This window comes from Crocuta crocuta, unplaced genomic scaffold, assembly GCF_008692635.1.
Source record: "Crocuta crocuta isolate KB4526 unplaced genomic scaffold, BGI_CrCroc_1.0 scaffold755, whole genome shotgun sequence".
Taxonomy (NCBI): Eukaryota; Metazoa; Chordata; class Mammalia; order Carnivora; family Hyaenidae; genus Crocuta; species Crocuta crocuta.
The window spans coordinates 246,355-267,187 of NW_027531305.1; the positions used below are offsets into that span (position 1 = coordinate 246,355).

At 40.4% G+C, this 20,833-nt stretch overlaps 1 protein-coding gene and 2 pseudogenes across 1 annotated transcript; all 3 read left to right on the top strand.

The window, feature by feature from the left end:
* Positions 1-2,868: 2,868 nt before the first annotated feature.
* Positions 2,869-3,857, top strand: LOC144237877 (olfactory receptor 7A17-like). The gene has a single exon (XM_077771602.1). It carries the CDS (start codon positions 2,925-2,927, stop codon positions 3,855-3,857), a length of 933 nt encoding a protein of 310 aa, XP_077627728.1. The 5' UTR covers positions 2,869-2,924.
* Positions 3,858-15,454: 11,597 nt separating this feature from the next.
* Positions 15,455-16,283, top strand: LOC144237858 (olfactory receptor 7A17-like; annotated as a pseudogene).
* A 1,249-nt stretch (positions 16,284-17,532) lies between these two features.
* LOC144237907 (RWD domain-containing protein 4 pseudogene) lies at positions 17,533-20,524 on the top strand (annotated as a pseudogene).
* The last annotated feature ends 309 nt before the right edge of the window (positions 20,525-20,833 follow it).

Consider the following 20,833-nt stretch of genomic DNA (forward strand, 5'->3'; position numbering starts at 1 on the left):
CATCCAAACCCTGGTTTTCTGATTCCAAAAGTTTTGCACTTAAGATCTTGGGGAAACTCTTGTTACTGCACTTTGGAAAATCCCCTTCTGCGGTTGTACATTGTATAATTTCTGTTGTCATTCTCAGGTCTATTCCCTCTGCGCATTTTCGTAGAGGGATATTCAATCGTAAAAATCATAAAAAATACCACCCACTTCTTAAGACACATTGGGGTTTTTTCCCCAGCTTTGTTAAATAGTCTGGGCACCAAGGGGATGTAACGGGGGCTGGAATGCTGCCAGAATCAGGGAAGCTTTCTCTTCATCACAGTCTCTCAGGGAGAATCTGAGGTTATTAGATCTTTTTTCCCCCTGTGTCCATTTCTTTCTTCTGTGTTTTTGGAACTGCTTCCTTATGTTTCTTTAAATATAGGATACAAGATGATCGTATTAAAATGAAGCCCGATGTTTACATCTCCATGAGAAGCTTACTAACCAGAATTTAGGTACTATTTATTTACACATTCTTTAGGATAAAGGTAATCTTATGCTGCCAGTTTACCTTGTATCATTTCTTTTAAAATTATGATGGTTGAGGGTGAGAAAAGTGTGATAGCAATGCAGTGCCAGGAGGCCATAGTGCACTCTGTATTTTTGTGTGTTCATGTGTGTGCAGTGTGCATTGTGGGGCACAAGCAGTCCTCAGGGCAATGAGTTCATATGCTTAATAGGTGACCTTTGAATGGCAGGATGTTAACCAACAGATGGAAATAAAGAAGGGACCTATCTCAATTCACAGAATACCTTGGAACAAAATTAATAAAATGCCAAGGAATAAAATGCCATGGAAGGAAGGACCCCCTGTGTCTTGAAGTTTCAACGGTCGAAGGAAAGCCATCTTGTCCCTCAACATTCTCTCCCAACACCTCTCATCCCTACTCATTCCCTCCCCACACTGACTTCATTTTGAGATTTGAATATCTGGACTAAGTCCTTCTCCAGGGTCTTGGCTCTGTTTTCCTTGCAGGGCACACACTTCCCCCAATATCCTGTCTCCTGCTTAGTCTTTCTGGAAGCCTCTGTTAAAGGTCACCTTCTTTGCAGTCTTCCTGAACACCTATTAAAAATTAGAACCCTCCTCATACACTTCTTTCTATACCTACTTTTTTCCTTCACAGCACCCGTCACCATCTGACGTGGCATTTGTGTATATAATATATATGTATGTTATATATATTATATATAAATAATATACATGTCATATATATGTACATTGGATTGTATGAACTTTTCTTTTTTTCTCCAAGTTTTTATTTAAATTCCAGCTAGTTAACTACAGTGTAATATTAGTTTCAGGTATAGAATTTAGTGATCCAACACTTACATACCTGCTTATCACAGGTGCCCTCCTTAATCTTCATCCCCTATTTAACCCATCCCCCCACTATCTCCCCTCCAGCAACCCTCAATTTGTTCTCTAGAGTTAAGAATCTGTTTCTTGGTTTGCCTCTCCTTTCCCCTGCTATATTCATTTGGTTTAGTTCTTAAATTCCACATATGAGTGAAATCACATGGTATTTGTCTTTCTCTGACTGACTTATATCATTTAACATAATACTTTCTAGCTCCATCCACATCATTGCAAATGGCAAAATTTCATTCTTTTTTATGGTTAAGTAATATTCCAGTGTCTGTGTGTGCGCGCATGCGCACACCCACTTGCATGCACCACACCTTCCTTATCCATTCATCAGTCAATGGATATTTGGGCTATTTCCAGATTTTGGCTGTTGTATGTAATACTGCTATGAGCATCAGGGTGCATGTGTCCCATCAAATTAGTATTTTTCTATTCTTTGGGCAAATATCTAATAGTGCAACCTACAGAATGGGAGAGGATATTTGCAAAAGACACATCTGATAAAGGGTTAGCACCCAAATCTATACAGGACTTATCAAACTCAACAGCCAAAAAACAAATAATCTCATAAAAAAGTGGGCAGAAAACACGAATAGACATTTTTCCAAAGAAGACATCCAGATGACTAACAGAAACATGAAAAGATGCTCAACATCACTCATCATCAGGAAAATGCAAATCAAAACTACAATGAGATATCACTTTATTCCTGTCAGAATGGCTGAACTTAACAACACAGGAAACGGCAGATGTTGGTGGAGATGTAGAGAAAGGGGAACCCTCTCACAATGTTGGTGGGAAAGCAAACTGGTTCAGTCCTCTGGAAAACAGTATGAAGATTCCTCAAAAAGTTAAAAATAGAACTATCCTATGACCTAGAAGTTTCACTACTAGGTATTTACCTGAAATTACAAACATAAATATTCAAAGGGATACATGCACCCAGATGTTTATAGCAGCATTATCTACAAATTATGAAAATAGCCCATGTCCATTGGCTGATGAATGGAAAGAGAAGCTGTGATATATATATACAATGGAATATTAGCCATCAAGAAGAATAAAATCTTGCCATTTGCAATGACATGGATGCAACTAGAATGTATTATGCTAAGTGAAATAGAGAAAAACAAACACCATATGATTTCAGTTGTATGTGGAATTTAAGAAACAAAACAAATGAGCAGAGGTGAGAGAGAGAGAGAGAGGGAGGGAGAGGCAAATCAAGAAACACACTCTTTTATAGAGAACAAACTTACCAGAGGGGAGGTGGGGGGATGGGTAAAATAGGTGATGGGGTTAACTAAGGAACCCCCTCTTGATGAGCACTGGTGATGTATGAAATTGTTGAATCACTATATTGTACACCTGAAACTAATATTACACTGTATGCTAACTAACTGGAATTTAAATAAAAAATTTAAAAAAGAAAAAAGAAAGGGTAACAAATAAATAAGACCGACTTGCTTGAAAAGTAATCATGTTATTTTTTTCTCTTTCCTGGTAGTCAACTCCTAGTAGTCACATGGAACTAGACAATGATACCCATATTTCAGAGTTTCTTCTTCTGGGATTTTCCGAGGAAGCAGAACTGCAGCCCCTCATATTTGGGCTTTTCCTCTCCATGTACCTGATCACTGTCTTTGGGAACCTGCTCATCATCCTGGTTGTCAGCTCTGCCTCCCACCTCCACACGCCCATGTACTTCTTCCTCGCCAACCTGTCCTTTGTGGACATCTGCTTCACCTCCACCACCGTCCCCAAGATGCTGTGGAACATCCAGACGCAGAGCAAGGTCATAACCTATGCGGGCTGCATCACACAGATGCATTTTTTCATACTCTGTGCCGGATTAGACATCTTTCTCCTGACTGTGATGGCTTATGACCGCTTTGTGGCCATCTGCCACCCCCTGCACTACACAGTCATCATGAACCCCTGGCTCTGTGGGCTGCTGGTCCTGGTGTCCTGGATCCTGAGTGCCCTGAATTCCTTGTTACAAACCTTAATGGTGTTGCCGCTGTCCTTCTGCACAGGCATGAAAATCCCCCATTTTTTCTGTGACCTCAGTCAGGTCCTCAGGCTTGCCTGTTCTGACACCTTTCTTAATGACACGATGATGTATTTTGCAACTGTGCTGCTGGGTGGCGGTCCCCCGGCCGGGATCCTTTACTCTTACTCTAAGATAGTTTCCTCCATACGTGGGATCTCATCAGCTCAGGGCAAGTATAAAGCATTTTCCACCTGTGCGTCTCACCTCTCGGTTGTCTCCTTATTTTGTTGTACGGGCCTAGGAGTGTACCTTAGCTCCGCTGCTACCCAGAGCTCCCGCTCAGGTGCAGTAGCCTCAGTGATGTACATGGTGGTCACGCCCATGCTGAACCCTTTTATCTACAGCCTGAGGAACAGAGACATAAAGAGGGCTCTGAAAAGAATCACTGGGATTCCAGCGATGTAAGGGCCAATCTGCCTGGGGCCTAAAGATGTACCCATGATTGCAGGGCTCAAAGCCTCAGAGCCAGGAATTGTTATTCCTTTATCAGACTGTGGGAATAGAATCTGCTCCTTCTATTTATTTCCTGGAATTTCCATTTATTTGACTTCAGCTTCTCCATACAATTTAAGTAACACGTTTTATTAAACTTCTGCTCTGTCTGATATACAGTGTCCTCTTTGTCCAATTCATACATTTTCCAAATTTTGTCCGGCCTTGATCAAAAATATTTGTAAATCCCATTTATGTCATGGGGTAATGTGGATTTCTTAAGAATAATTTCTATTCAAACAACAAATATCATCCCAAGTAATTTTTCTCCTCTTTTACTAAAAGGATAGTCATGAGTTATACTAGTCATATAGGAAAAAAAATACTTTTGATGACCAAGGCTATTTGTATAATTTTATAACACAGGAAAGTATAAGACCACAATTTTCCACTTGTGCACATCAATATTTTGTACACCACTGCCTGGGCTCCTCACTCTGACAACGTAGACTAACTTATAGTCCACCTTATAGTAAGCCACTGGGTTCCTTTCTCCTGATTGAAATCACGTTCTCCGTTGCAGGTGTATTCTACCACAGTGATTGGCAAATATTACCAAATACATGTCTCCATATTGCATCTCCACAGAAATACATATTTCAATAAATAAACTTCCTATGGTCTTTGGTCCAGGGAAGATCTTACATATAGTGAAGAAAAATTGAAATTATACTTTGTGTTACTGAGCAAAATCTTTCTTTTTTAAAAATTTTTAATAGTTTATTTTTGAGACAGAGAGAGATAGAACATGAGTGGGGGAGAGGCAGAGAGAGAGGGAGACACAGAATCTGAAACAGGCTCCGGGCTCTGAGCTGCTAGCACAGAACCCAATGAGGGGCTCGAACCCATGAACTGTGAGATCATGACCTGAGCTGAAGTTGGACGCTTAAACCGACTGAGCCACCCAGGGCCCCCTGAGCAAAATCTTTCATTTCAAGCTGTGCATCTACCTATTGAAGTATGAAGTTTGGTGTCCATGTACAAGAGTTGGGTTTTCTCCACTGGGGTGAAGAATTGGTTGGCATATTTATGGTGTTTTTGCTGAGTCAACTTTTTCTTTCTGCTGCATACAGATAGGAATCTTTCCACTGCTCAGAATGAAATGTCTCCTCTTTTCTAAATTTTGCCATAACCATGAAATGGGCAATGATTGAACAATATCAATATCTTCCATTATATATCATACATATATATCCTCATGATCAAAGGATAACTCATTACAGAAATTGAATTCCTGTCCAGTCATATGATTCAGGTCTCAACTTTGGTGGAAAGAGGTATGCCCTTCCAACCTCTCTTGGTTACCTGGATGGAACCCTAACAAAGTCTCTTTTTAATCAGGTCATTGAAATAAATTTCAATAGCAGAGTACTCGTGAATTCTGTCCCCAAATATCAGTACAAATACTTTGAATGGGAAGAAGCAGATTATTATAATTTCTCACAATTCTGGTTGCTTTTATAATCGTATCTGTTTGCCAGGATACAAGCAATTGTATGAAGCCATTGTGAAACAAGCCATTTTTGAAAACACATATTTATTATAATGTCTTTATAAGTGAGTGGGATTGTCTGGTGGGGAGTCGTTCTATTCTGCGCTACTTAATAGCTTCTACATTGCATTTATTTATTTTTTAGAAAAAAAATTTCTTTTTATTTTAGAGAAAGGGAAACTGTGTGAGCAGGGAAGATGGGCAGAAGGAGGGAGAGAGAATTCCAAGAAGACTCCATGCTTAGCATGAAGCTGGATGCGGGCTCGATCCCGTGACCCTGGGGTCACGATGTGAGCAGAAATCAAGAATCAGACACTCAACCAACTGAGCCATCCAGGTGCCTCTAAACTGCACACATTTTAAATGTACAATTTTCTGAGTTAAAGGAGCCTTACTTGAATTAAGAGTACATATGGCGTGGGTCCACTTATAAGAATTTGACCAGATGCACAGTAAGTCTTATGTGCATTTTTATTAATCATACTTTATTATTAAAAATGTAATTCTTCTGGGGCGCCTGGGTGGCTTAGTCGGTTAAACGTCCGACTTTCGCTTAGGTCATGATCTCGCGGTTCGTGGGTTCGAGCGCCGCGTCGGGCTCTGTGCTGACTGCCAGCTCGGAGCCTGGAGCCTGTTTCAGTCTGTGACTCCCTCTCTCTCTGACCCTTCCCTGCTCACGCTGTCTCTCTCTGTCTCCTAGAAATAAATAAAACATTTAAAAAAATGTAATCCTTCTGAACATCAATTTCTGAAGAGGGTGTGGAACTTGAAATGAATGTTCGAGACAAGATAAAATGTTGGACACACTGTGTCAAGTCCAAAGAAAACATTTAAGAGTGAAGAGGATGTGTGTACATGAATGTGTGCACATGCATATAAACACAAATAAACACACTCACACATATATGTGCACACATACACAGCCTCATTTATAATCCCATCTATTATGTTGAATGAAAATTTGAGAGGAAGTTGCAGAATATTGAAATGAAAAGGAATGTTTGCATGGATGTGAAGTAGAAAGAAGGTAGCATTTTATACTCAAAGGTTTATTTATTTATGTTTAAAGTTTATTTAGAGAGAGGGAGGGAGGGGCAGAGAGAAAGGGAGAGAGAGAATCCCAAGCAGACCCCCTGCTGTCAGTGTGGAGCCCAATATGGGACTTGGTCTCTCAAACTGTGAGACCATAAGTTGAGCCAAAATAAAGAGTCAGATGCTTAACTGACTGAGCAACCCAGGCGCCCCTGGATACAAAGTTTTAAAATAGAATGAGTGACTTAATTAAAAAAAAAAAAACTTTAGGGTAATTTATTTTTAATAGTGAATTACTCTTCCTATCTTTTTTTTAAATATTTTATTTATTTCTGAGAGAGAGAGAGACAGCATGAGCAGGGGAGGGTCAGAGAGAGAGGGAGACCCAGAATTTGAAGCAGGCTCCAGGCTCTGAGCTGGCTGTCAGCATAGAGCCTGATGCGGGGCTGGAACCCATGAACCGGGAGATCATGACCTGAGCTAAAGTCAGATGCTCAACCGACTGACTGAGCCACCCAGATGCCCCTACTCTTCCTATCTTAATGCCTCAAAGGCCTCACAATCAGAACCATAGTTACATTTATGCACTGGGAAATTCTCTGTACCACCTAAAGGGACCAAATATCTCCAAATGAACTCTATTTCTCTACTTAATGTGGGATTTCAGCACTCGATACCTTGGCCCAAGGGAAGCTAACTGAATGATTTGAGAAGCTCAAACTCATTTCCTGTGCACAATATCTTATTGGGTAAATATCTGGATTAAATTCCTTTTGCTGTTGTCCTACTAGTGCAAAACAAATAATTCTCTGAAAGTTCTAGAGATCAGAAGCATGAGAGGGATCTCACTGGGCTAAAATAATGATGTCCATGAGTGGTGATCCTTACGGATGCTCCAGAGAGAACAGCCTCTTTCCCTGTTCCAGAGTCTACTGGCCCCCACATTTCTTGGCTTTCCTCCGTGTGCAAAACCAGCAGAAAAGCACTTTCAAATGTCTCTCTGACTCCATGTTTCTACCTTTCCTTCCACCTTTGGATGAACATTGTGATTACACCAGTCCAGTGTGGATAATCCAGACTTCTTTTTTTTTTTTAAGCTTCCTTATTTTTACGTTTATTTCTTTATCTTGAGGCAGACAGAGAGAGCGACAGAGAATGCACAAGTTGGGGAGAGACAGAGAGAGAGGGAGAGAGAAAGTCCCAAGCAGGCTCACAATGTCAGCGTGAAGTCTGATGCCGGGCTTAATCTCACAGTTCGTGAGATCGTGACCTGAGCCAAAACCAGTCAGACACTTAACCAGCCTGGCCACCCAGGCGCCGCCAACCAGGCTTAGCTTCTTATCCTAAGATAATGACTCGTAGCTTTATTCCATCTGCTATCTTAATCACCCTGTTATGTAAGCTAACGTTTTCAAATGTTCTTCAAGATGAATCTTTTGGAGGCCCTTATTCTGCCTACTACAAAATCTTTCTTTTTAGGTACTACTTAATATCCCTCAAGAGCCCTTCGACTTAAAAACTCAAGCGCAGAATCTTTCACCATCCAAAGAGTGAGTGAAATATGATTCTTTCAAAACTACGTGCAAGGAAGATAGATTTCTGGTGCAGAAGACCTAGAAAAACCTGCCCATGACTCTCACACAGGAGCACAGCTTTGCTCTCAAACTATACTCCATAGAGCAGGTCCTGCAGCATCAACCCCACCTGAGAGCTTATTAGAAATGCAGAGTCCCGGGGCACCTGGGTGCCTCTGTCGGTTAAGTGTCCAACTTCAGCTCAGGTCATGATCTCACCGTTCGTGGGTTCGAGCCCCGCATCGGGCTCTGTGCTGACAGCTAGCTCAGAGCCTGGAGCGTGTTTCAGATTCTGTATCTCCCTCTCTCTCTAACACTCCCCTGCTCACGCTGTCTCTCTCTCTCAGAAATAAATAAGACATTAAAAAAATTTTAGAAATGCAGAGTCCCTGGGCCCACTAGAGGCCTGATGAATCAGAATTGGCTTTTTAAAAAAATTTTAACGTTTATTTTTGAGAGAGAGAGAGAGACAGAGGACAAGCAGGGGAGGAGCAGAGAGAGAGGGAGACACAGACTCTGAAGCAGGCTCCAGGCTCTGAGATGTCAGCACAAAGCCCAACACAGGGCTCAAACTCACAAACCATGAGATCATGACCTGAGCCTAAGTAGGATGCTCAACGGACTGAGTCATCCAGGCACCCCTAGAGTTTGCATTTTTTTAATCTTTTTTTTTTTTTTGAGAGAGACAGAGTGTATGGGGGCGGGGGGGAGAAGAGCAGAGAGAGGAAGAGAGAATCCCAAGCAAGATCCGTGCTGTCAGCACAGAGCCTGTCATGGGACTCCATACCACGAACCAAGAGATCATGACCTGAGCCGAAACCAAGAGTCAGACAGTTAACCGACTGAGCCCTCAGGCACCCCCATAATTTGCATTTTTTAACTACAAATTTTGGTGATTTGTATGCAAAATGAAGGTAGAGACGTGCTGGTCTAGAATAATATTTCTCACCTTCTCACTGTTGGCACTTGGGGCTGGATAATTACTTTTGTTGGGTGCTGTCCTGTGGGTTGAGGAGTTTGGCAACTTCCCTTCAGACATGGCCAAATATCCCCAGGGCTAAGTCATCTCTGGTTAAGAACCACTGTCCCAGAATTTCAGAACTGAAAGCATCCTAACATAATTCTCATCAGAATTCTATCCACTACTTGCTTTATATGTTAAAGCAGAACATTAAATCTCTCTGAGCTTGATTTCTACAATCAAGAATGGCATTCCTAGAAGTATAACCTCACAGAAAGCACATTTTAAAAAATCGTTGATGGCCCCTATAATGTGCTAAGCTAAGTTATAGGGCAGAAAATGTAAATGTATCTCTTAAAATAAGCCCTTTATCATAAGGGACTAAATGGCGGTTCTTAACTTGCGACCTAACTATGAAATTCCTAATTGTTTTGGCTAAACGATCATGAAGCTAAGCAGCGTAGCACCCAAGGTTTTACACTAAAGGAACAAATTTCTCCCCTTTCTTAAAGAAGGAAATCATGATTTTCTAAAGATATCAGGGGTTAGGTCTCCACCATAAATCAAGCATCGAAGACCAAGGGAAGTAGTCTGATGAATTCCTCCATTTTGGACTTTTGAGAAAACTTGAAGTCAGGGTTGTACTGAGGTGCTGGGAGGTTTAGATCTCTGGAAACAGGAAAATTAATGGAGAAAATGTAATACAAACTGAATTCCCCTGGCATACAATGTGGTCTCATAGGAACAGAAAATCAGCCAGAAATATTTCCATTCTGTCCGGACCAGCATCCCTAGGAGAAATCACGCACTTAAAGGCTGGCGCATCAAGAGATAAAAGTGCCTCTTGAGCAGATGTGAGGAGCTGTAAATGCCTCTTCTGATGCAGACCCTCAACATGTGCATTTTCACTGGACGGAACACCATCGCTGCTTTTGGAGTCCTACATCCGGCCGGGAGACCAATGCTTGATGCCTTCCTGGTGCCTTGTCTGGGGACTGAGTTTGATTTCCATTGTCAACTATTCAGGGAGGAATTTTGACTTCCAGAGAGAAAACTTGCCCTGTGGGTTCCCATGCAGGTGAGTTGGAGAGCCCAACAGACACTGCAGGAGAGGATCAGAGCTATTGGAAGGCAAGAACTTGTACCCGAGGTCACTGAGAATCAATCCAGCATAGCCCACATGCCAGAGATCAGAGTCATTGTTGGCTGGCTTTATCAAGAGATTATTGTATGTATTTATAATGCCTCCCAAAAAGGTGAATATTGAAATCAGAAATGCAAGTATCAATGTTGGCAATTAAAATGGTATTAATGGAAGCCCAATTGGAAGAATGAGGAGGCAGAAAGTGCTTTCAGTAAACGTAGAACATAAGTGCAAGGATCTTATTAATTGATGGAAGTACACAAATAGCATATTCATTGTGGAGAGATATACAGTGAAGTGAGGGCATTTCTTTTTATTTTAAGATGGAGAATGACTTTGTTTCCACATGGATGAAAAGATCCAGACCAAGGAACAATTGTAAATACATTCTTAGAATAGCGGTGCATGAAACACACACACATTATCTTCTCTCATTCTGGGTATTCACATGGAAAAAACTTTGTCATTAATAGATGGAAATAAGTTTGCTAATGAGCTTTATTTTGCATTATTTTATAACCTGTGAGGACGAATGTATTTGTGGGTTTGTTAAGTCATTTGATAGCTTCTCTGTTGATGATGCAGATTGATGATGCAGATCCTTTACTTTTGGATGGTGTTATATGAGTGTTTATATTTCTTTTTAAAAATTTGATCCTTGGGGGACCTGGCTGGCTCCGTTGGTGGAGTGTGTGGCTCTTGATCTTGGGGTTGTGAGTCTGAGCCCCATGTTGGATGTAGAGATTGCTTAAAAACAAAATATTTTTTAAAAAATTAAAATTTGACCCTTTGTAACAAGGAATTCGTGTTTTTATACAAGTTGACTATTGGCCATTTAGTTCTTTTATGTACGTATAAATATATTTATGAGGAATGTATGAAAGTTTCTGAATTTTGTGTGATGAAATCTATCAGTCAATCATATCAGTCTCTCTCAATTGCTTAAAAATTTTTTCTTGAGGTATAATTGACATATAACATCTTATTAGTTTCAGGTATACAACATAATGACTCCATACTTGTATATATCACAAAGTGATTGCCACACCTGTCACCATGCACAGTCACAAAATTTTTTACTTGTGATGAGGATTTTTAAGATCTACTGACTTAGCGACTTTCCAATATGTGATACAGTATTATTAAGTGTAACCATCACTCTGTACATTACATCTCAGGCATTGCTTTTATGTTTTTCTTTTTTTTTTTTTTAATATTTATTTACTTATTTTGTGAGAGAGCATGCATGGTGGTAGAGGCAGAGAAAGAGGAGAGAGAAAATCCCAGGCAGGCCCTGTGCTGTCAGTACAGAGCCAGACATGGGGCTTAGTCTCAAGAATGATGAGATCATGACTTAGCTGAAATCAAGAGTAGGACCTTTAATCAACTGAGCCACCCAGGCGCCCCCTCTTTTTCACTTTCTTACTAACAATTGAGCAGGTCCTTCAATATTCTTCATGTGTCACCACTTGTATACACAAGAAAGCGTTTCATTCTTGGCAGTAATAAATTGCCTTTTATGCATGTTTCTGACTTGTTTTCACCTCTCTGTTGCCCCTTATTGCTTTTTGACCTTTGGAGGTTAGATCTATTTCTGAAGCTTGCCTCACCTTTGGCCATCATCTGGAAGGTATTTTTCTTTACCATTTGACTAAAAATCCCTTTTCCATTCCATAAGCCTATTTGAAACCGCGTATCCTTGTGTAAGATGAAATCACAACTTACTATTTCCTCCCAAATGGTAAATGCCCTTCTGATATACCTTTTTATTTCCAAGTCTTTGACAATTTAAGCGACCCATGTTGAATTAGTGACCCATGTTGGTGTCATTACATTATTGCTCTTGTAGGTCTTTATGTAACGTAGTAGATTTTCATTCCATTTCATTGTTTTCACTGAATATAGTTGTTTAGAAACAATGACTTGGGGCGCCTGGGTGACTCCGTCGGGTAAGCGTCCAACTTCAGCTCAGGTCATGATCTCACAGTTTGTGGGTTCGAGCCCCATGTTGGGCTTTGTGCTTACAGCTCAGAGCCTGGAGCCTGTTTCGGATTCTGTGTCTCCCTCTCTCTCTGCCCCTCCCCAGCTCATGCTCTGTTTCTCAAAAATGAATAAATGTTAAAAAAAGAAAAAGAAAGAAAGAAAGAAACAATAGGCTTAATGGAATGTCATTCTCACTGATATTCTTTGTTCCAGAAGTTCTTAGTTTCTTTTAAATTTTCTCTTCCATTTTGTGCATGTATACATATTCATACACTTTCATACAAATGCTTCAATAAGATCCTATCCAATCATGAATGCTCTTTACATTTCAGTGCGGCCTTTTTTTCTACCTTGTGACCCCTTTTCCTTCTTTCTTAATAATTCTTCGTGGACTTGCCTCCCTTCCACTAATATAATGCTGGCTCCTTATTTCAACGTCTGTGTAACCTTCACGATGTTGCTGTGCAACTTGCACATGCAGTGATCATTCATATTTTTTCTTAATATATCACCGCTATGAAAATATTTGGGGATTGTTAAGTTAAAATCATGCTTCTCAACCTGGGGCAATCTTGTCCCCTGGAGAACACTGAAGCAATATCCAGGCATTTTTCACTGTCAGGCTGGGGAGGGGCAGGTGGCTGTCAAGGATGCTGCTAAATAATCTAGAATTCACAGGTAGACACAACCACAGAGGAGGATCTGGCCCAGAACATCCATCAGTGCAGAGACTGAGAAAGCCTAACTTAAAGAAAATCTGCATTTTTAATATTTATAGCCGCCTTCATATTGGTTCTCTATCATTCCACACTTCCAATTTGTGCCAGCGTAATTAGAGAGGGCCCCCTTCGCTGCCAGTTAAGAAGTTCCAACCCCAGTCAACATGGCAACCCATCATGGGCTCTCCCGGCTGATGGGTATGAAAGAGAAATCTTTCTTGTTATTTTCTCAAACACTCTAGAGTGTCTTGTCAAAAAGATGAAAACCCAAAGAACAGGAAGGACAAAGAAAAGATGCCACATAAGAAGAGTGAGAAAGAAACTTGCTTCATCCACCACCAGGCCATGTAAATCGAAAGGTCAAATACGTGCAGACCAGCCAGAAGGAAAGCAAGCCTTCAGTTCCTTGATTTTAAAAAATGCCCAACTTCTGTTCTACTTTGTATATCTCCTTTTGTGAAGCTTTGACTTATATCTTTTGTCTATTTTTCTCTTGGAACATTCCATTTATAATATGTTCCACACCATGAGAATATCACTACTTTTGTCTTTTTGCTCCTTTATTATTTTTGCTGGGCGTCAAGGGGATATAACGAGAGTTGGAATGTGAGCAGAATCAAAGATACTTTTTCTTTCTCGTGGTTGGTCTTTCAGGGGCCACTTGAACTATTAAATCTGTTTTCTTTTTGTTGCATTGGGTGGTGTGTGTGTGTGTGTGTGTGTGTGTGTAGAAAGCATCTTTTATTTATTTACATTTATTTAAATTCAAGTTAGTTGACATACAGTGTAGTATTGGATTCATCACTTACATAAACATCCAGTGCTCATCCCAACAAGTGTCCTCCTTAATACCCACCACCCTTTTAGCCCATCCCTTCACCCACCTCCCTTCTGGCAACCCTCAGTTTGTTCTTGGTATTTAAGAGTCTCTTATGGTTTCCTCCTCATTTCTCTCTTTTCTCTCTGTCTTTACTGAACAGGTTGTCCATGTTTTCTTTAAATTTATATGAAGTAGAAAATGAGCATACTGATAGGGAGCCCCAAGTTTATTTTCCCATAGGAAGTTCTGGGTACTATTTCTGCATTCTGTAGGGGAAAGATAACAAGATCTGGCCAGCTTGAGGCATATCTATTGCTGGCCTAACTAGTGCAGCTGGGTGTGATAAAGACAGTCAGTAGCCCACAAGGCCATAGTGGGTCATGGTGTGTGTGTGTGTGTGTGTGTGTGTGTGTGGTGAACTGAGGTTAACCCTCAGAGCAAGGATGCTAGGGCTCTCATATTCCAAGGTGATTCTTATTGACAGAGGCCAGAACTCAGGCAACAGAAGTTATTGATGGGGATGTCCATTTCAACTCATAGGACACTTTCATAACAAATTTAATAAAGTCTTACAAAAAACTTGAAAGTGAGGGATGTGCTGTGTCTTGAAGTGTCAGCTGTCATGGGCTGGCCTCTTCATTCCTCAACGTGCACCACCACCACCTCTCAACACACCCCTTCTTGATCCTTCCCCTTGACACCTGGCTTTCTTTTGAGCCTTGAATTTTTTTTAAGCAAAAAAAAAAAAAACCCACAGATTTTATTTTTTTAAGTACTTTGTTGTTTATTTTTATTGTAACTTTCTTTTTTTTTTTACAAATAGTTTATTGTCAAGTTGGTTTCCATATAACACCCAGTGTTCATCCCCACAAGTGCCCTCCTTCATGCCTGTCAACCTCCTCCCAAAAGCAAGGGAATCAAGAGCAAAAATAAACTATTGGGACCTCATCAAGATTAAAAGCTTCTGCAGGGCAAAGGAAACAATCCATAAAACTAATAGGCAACCGACAGAATGGGAAAAGATACTTGCAAATGACATATCAGGTAAAGGGTTAATATCCAAAATCTATAAGGAACTCACCAAACTCCACACCCGAAAAACAAACAATCCAGTGAAGAAATGGGAAGAAGATATGAACAGACACTTCTCTAAAGAGGACACCCAGATGGCCAACAGACACATGAACCTTGATTTTCTGAAACAAGCACCTTCCTCAGACCCTTTGCACATGCCATTGCCCCTGTTGAGCACATACTTACTGAGATCACCTCAACTTCCTATCCTTCCTATCTCCCTCGAGGTCCTGTTCAAATGTCACCTTCTTTGCAGTAAAAAAATTCCATAACTCTCTCATTTATACATTCTCTCCTTTTCTACACAGCCATTCACATTTGACATGTTATTTGATTATTTTTATTTGCTTGTATTCTTTCCCCACTCTGGGATTATAAGGACTTTTGTTTTCCGGCACCCTATATTCATCACATATCCAATGCCTTGAACATGGTCAATATTCGGTATGTATTCCTTAAAGGGGTTAAAAATATTCTCCATAAAACAAGAGTGTACATTATGCTCTAGGAACAGATGGAGAGTAGAAATAGAATTTTTAATGAGAAACGGTACTAGGGATGCCCTAATGGGGATGAGACTATATACATATATTGAAATTATTTTTCCTGACTCTAAAATATAAATGGCAGCCCTCATGCTAGGTTACTAATACTTGCTTGTGTGAAAATTCATCATTTATCTTTCTGTATTCTGGTAGTCATCTCCAACACATGGAGCCAAGGAACCTCACAGGAATTTCAGAATTTCTTCTTCTTGGATTTTCAGAGGAACCAGAATTGCAGCCCCTCGTATTTGGGCTTTTCCTGCTCATGTATCTGACCACTGTGTTTGGAAACCTGCTCATCATCTTGGCTGTCGGCTCTGACTCCCACCTCCACACCCCCATGTACTTCTTCCTCTCCAACCTGTCCTTTGTGGACATCTGCTTCACCTCCACCACCGTCCCGAAGATGCTGTGGAACATCCAGACGCAGAGCAAACTTATAACCTATGCGGGCTGCATCACCCAGATGTATTTTTTCCTACTCTTCGCGGGATTGGACAACTACATCCTGACCGTGATGGCCTATGACCGATTTTTGGCCATCTGTCATCCCTTGCACTACACGGTCATCATGAATCCCTGGCTCTGTGGGTGGCTGGTTCTGGTGTCCTGGGTCACGAGTGTCTTGCATTCCCTGTTACAAACCTCAGTGGTGTTGCGGCTGACCTTCTGTACAGACTTGGAAATCCCCCACTTCTTCTGTGAAATTAAACAGGTGGTCCAACTTGCCTGTTCGGACACCTTTCTTAATGACATGGTGATGTACTTTGGAGCTGGGCTGCTGGGTGGCGGTCCCCTTGCTGGGATCCTTTACTCGTATTCTAAGATAGTTTCCTCAATATGTGGGATCTCATCAGCGCAGGGCAAGTATAAAGCATTTTCCACCTGTGCGTCTCACCTCTCGGCTGTCGCCTTATTTTATTGTACCAGCCTAGGAGTGTACCTTAGCTCCGCTGCTACCCAGAGCTCCCACTCAAGTGCAACAGCCTCAGTGATGTACACGGTGGTCACGCCCATGCTGAACCCCTTCATCTACAGCCTGAGGAACAAAGACATAAAGGAGGCTCTGAGAAAATTCTTTGGAAAGGAAACTACAAAAGGACCAATTGTCCTGGGGCAATTGCACACGATGGCACAACTCAAAGCCTGAGACCCAGAAATGGTAATTCTTTGATCCGCTTGTGGAAGTAGAAGTTACTACTTCTGTTGATTTCCCGGAACATCCCTTTCTTTAACGTCAACTTCTCTGGAAACTTTAAGTAACATCCTGTGTTAACCTTTCTGCCCTCTGGTATTTCACAGTGTTTACCCTGGTTGTTTTCCCACTCTTCTGAATTAATTCCCAATTTTGGACAATATTGGAAATTCCCAGTTATCCCATGAGATTCCATAGATGTATTAAGAATAATTTCTTCCAAAATGAAACGTATCACACTGAGTAATTCTTTTGTTTCACTAAAAAATAATCATGAATTGTACCACACTATAGGGGAAAAAACCACATTGGGCCAATTTATAAAATTTTATACGAGAGGGAAGTCTGGAACCACAGCTCACAACTTCTGTGTCCATCATTCCTTTAGATATCTATTCTTCCTGGAAAGGTAGGTTTTAGTGCATAGTGTGTTTTATAACAAGTCATGTGGTTTTATTCTCCTCCTTAGGACTCTGTTTTCTTGTTCAGCTCAGTGTCCACACAGTCACTGGCAAAACTGATATTCAGATACATGTCTCCAGTTGTAATCTACATACAAACACAAATTTCAAGAAATAATTTGACATAATATGGCCATAAAGTCAGAGATGAACCAACATTTAAGTCATGCACTTATTACTGTGTAAACTAATGTTTTCATTCTGCACATTTGCTTGTTGATGATGTGAGACTGGCATCCGTGTGTAAGGGGGTCTAGCATTGGGGTGAAAAATCATTTGCAGAATTAGGTTTCCTATTTCATTGTGTTCTTGTTTCTTCCCGGAAATTTCCACGTCTCCCTAAAAATATGATTCACTGGAATACGATTGCATATAATAAGCTGCATACATTTAATGTATACATTTGCTGAATTACAGGAGGGATGCAAAAATTAAGTTTATAGGGAGACAAGGGACTGATCTGCAAATCGAGGGGTGAGCCTCCTACAACGGAAAGCACAGAAAGGGGACACCCTGGCCTCTGTTCCACTGCTCACGCTTTGTCCTTGAGGCAGACTTCCTTCTAGGGGCTGTCCCACTGGCCACGTGATGAGTGCCAAGAAGGACCAGCAGATGGAACGAAAGCATGATGTACTATTTATGAAGGAGATGAACGTTTAATGGAATTGAGTCCAGTTGCATTTCAATATAGGAGAGGTGAAAATGGTCATCCCAAAATTCTTCTTTTTTAAAAGAATGTTTAGGGGCACCTGGGCGGCTCAGTCGGTTAAGCGTCCGACTTCGGCTCAGGTCATGATCTCAGGGTTCGCGGGTTTGAGCCCCATGTCGGGCTCTGTGCTGACATCTCAGAGCCTGGATCCCGTTTCGGATTCTGTGTCTCCCTCTCTCTCTGACCCTCCCCTGCTCATGTTATCTCTCTTTCCAAAATAAATAAAACATTAATTTAAAAAATAAATAAATAAATAAATAAAAGAACGTTTAATTATTTTTGGGAAAGCGCAAGCAGGGGAGGGGCAGAGAGAGGGAAAAGAGGATCTGAAGCCAGCTCTGTGGTGACAGGCTGACAACAGTAAGCCCGATGTGGGGTTCAAACTCACAAACCATGAGATCACGACCTGAGCCGGAGTTGGATGCTCAACTCACTGAGCTCCCAGCTATCTCAAAGCCTTCTTGAAGGAGATTTCCTGGAAAGGGGAACCCTTTTGCCTGCTGGGGGAATGCAAACCGATGCAGCAACTCTGGAAAATAAGATGCAGGTTCCTCAAAAATAAAAACTGGAACTACCCTACAACCCAGCAATAACACTATGAGGTATTTATCCAAAGGATAAAAATGTTAATTCAAAGGGGCACATGCATCCCAATGTTTATAGCAGGACTATCAACAATAGCCAAGTTATGGAAACATTACAAATATCTATCAACTGTTTAATGGATAAAGATGATGTGCGGTACACACACACACACACACACACACACACAATTGAATATTACTTGGAGATCAAAAACAATGAAATCTTGACAGTTGCAACACGTCAAAGGTATTATGCTAAGCAAAATAAGTCAGTCAGAGAAAGACAAGTATCATATGATTCTACATGTGTAGAATTTAAGAAACAAAACAGATTAACCCAAGGGAAGGGAAGGAAAAATAAGGTAAAAAGAGAAAAGGAGGCAAACCATTAGAGACTCTTAAATACAGAGAATAAACTGAGGGTTACTGAAGGGAGGTGGGTGGGGGATGGGCTAAATGAGTGATGGGCATTAAGGAGGGCACATGTTCAGATGAGCACTGGGTATTACATGTAAGTGATGAATCACTAAATTACACTCCTGAAACCATTATTACATTATATATTAACTAATCTGGATTCAAATAAAATTTAAACTTAAAAAAATATAGATATCTTGGACAGAAACATACGCCCAAACACCTCTAATTTTATCTGTGAATGATTTTTTTAACAACACCATCATCTTCAGCTGTAAAGCAGAGCATATAAGTCAAGTTATAGGAAGCAGCAGAAGTTAGTCTCAGCACCTAGTAGCTACACAGTGTATGAATATGCCATGGACAAAAACAGCAGTTCGTAGAGAATCGCCATCCCGTTAATTCTACAACACCTATAAGCAGTGTTTTTGAAACTCCTGATACCACCTCATTAAGTAAGAAAATAGACTAAAGGAACAACTTCCAAAAGCCCAGAAATGTAAGCTGGCAGATAAAGCGGATCACAAAGGAGAACGTCCATGAGAACAGAACAGGGTTGATGTGATGAAGCATTTAAGCAAAACTAGCGCTGAAATCCTGCCATTTGCAATGACATGGATGGAGCTAGAATGTATTGTGCTAAGCGAAATAAATCAGGCAAAGACAAATACTGTATGATTTCACTCACATGTGGAACTTAAGAAACAAAACAGATGAACATATGGGAAAGTGGGGAGAAGAGAAGAAGAGGGGGGAACCACAAGAAACATTTAATGACAAAGAACAAAGTGAGGGTTGATGGAGGGAGGTGGCTAGGGAATGGGCAAATGGGTGATGGGTAATGAGAAGGACACTTGTGATGAGCACGAGGTGTTATATAGAAGTGATGAATCACTGAATTCTACTTCTGAAATCAATACAGCACTGTATATTAACTATGTAAAATAGCAATAATAATAATAATAACAATAGAGAGCTATTAAAGCTGGGTAGATTGTTAAGAAAGGAAAAAGATGATGACTAGTGCCTGCCAATTGGAAACAAGGGAAGAGCGTACTTTAACAAGCCATCTGGTTTCAAAATCCTTCACTACCCTTTTCTGATACTGAGGTGGTGTTTTATAAAACACCTTTTTTTGGTAAAAATGTTTTAAGCTGAAAGTTCATGAAGAGATCTGGTTGTATTAAATTATTTCACACACTTGCCTTAATAAAAGGGGAAATGTCAAAAAAAAGATTATATATTATGTGACTCCTTTTGTATATAATTCAAAAAACGCACAGTAAGTTTTAACTGCTTCATCATGTTATTGTTAACACGTCATTACCCTGAGCCTCAATTTCCATATTTCTGAAGGTAATGTGGGATAACGAATCCTAACTTCAGACAGATGGTGTCAGGAATAAATGAAATGTGTAGAAGCACTTTGTTGAGTCCAAAGAAAATGTTCAAGGTTAGGAGTGTGAGTATGTATATGTGTGTGTACATTTGAATACATGTTTCTATTAAATATATCTACGCACATACAGGCAGACATCAGAGACTTATTGAAATCCCAGCTATTATGTTGAAAGAAAACCTGAAGTTTGGAAGGGATAAAAATGAAAAGAAAAAAATATTCAAATCAACACAAAATAGAAAGAATTTTGACACAAAGATTTAGAGTCAAAGACCTTAATTTTAATAAAGAATTGTTTTCTATCTCAAATTTTCAAAGGCCTCGGAGTCAAAACCACGTTTACATTTATGCTGTGGGATATTACTGTCCAGTGAATGAGGCAATATATCTCCAAGTTAAAACTAGTTTTCTCTTTCCTTTTAAGGTGGGATTTCAACACCAAAGGCCTTGACCCAAGGGAAAGTTCACTGAATGAGTAGAAAGACTCAAACTCTGTTACTACAAACAATATTTTTCTGAGCAAATGTCCGTAATCAATTTCTGTTGCTGCTGAAACAAATGACCACACTCGTGGCTTAAAACAAAGATTTATCAGAAGCCTGAGATGGATCTCACTGGGCTAATGTTAAGAGGTCTGAAAGGGCTGTGACCCTTCTGGACACTCCAGAAGAGAATTCACTCCATTTCTTATTTCACTTTTTAGTAGCTACCTGCATTTCTTGTCTCGTGGCCCTTCTTCCATCATCAAAGCCCACAGTGTAGAGTCTGAAAATGTCTCTT

Excerpts from the sequence above, each read along its gene's own strand:
- LOC144237877 (XM_077771602.1), top strand. The coding sequence starts at position 2,925 with ATGGAACTAGACAATGATACCCATATTTCAGAGTTTCTTCTTCTGGGA.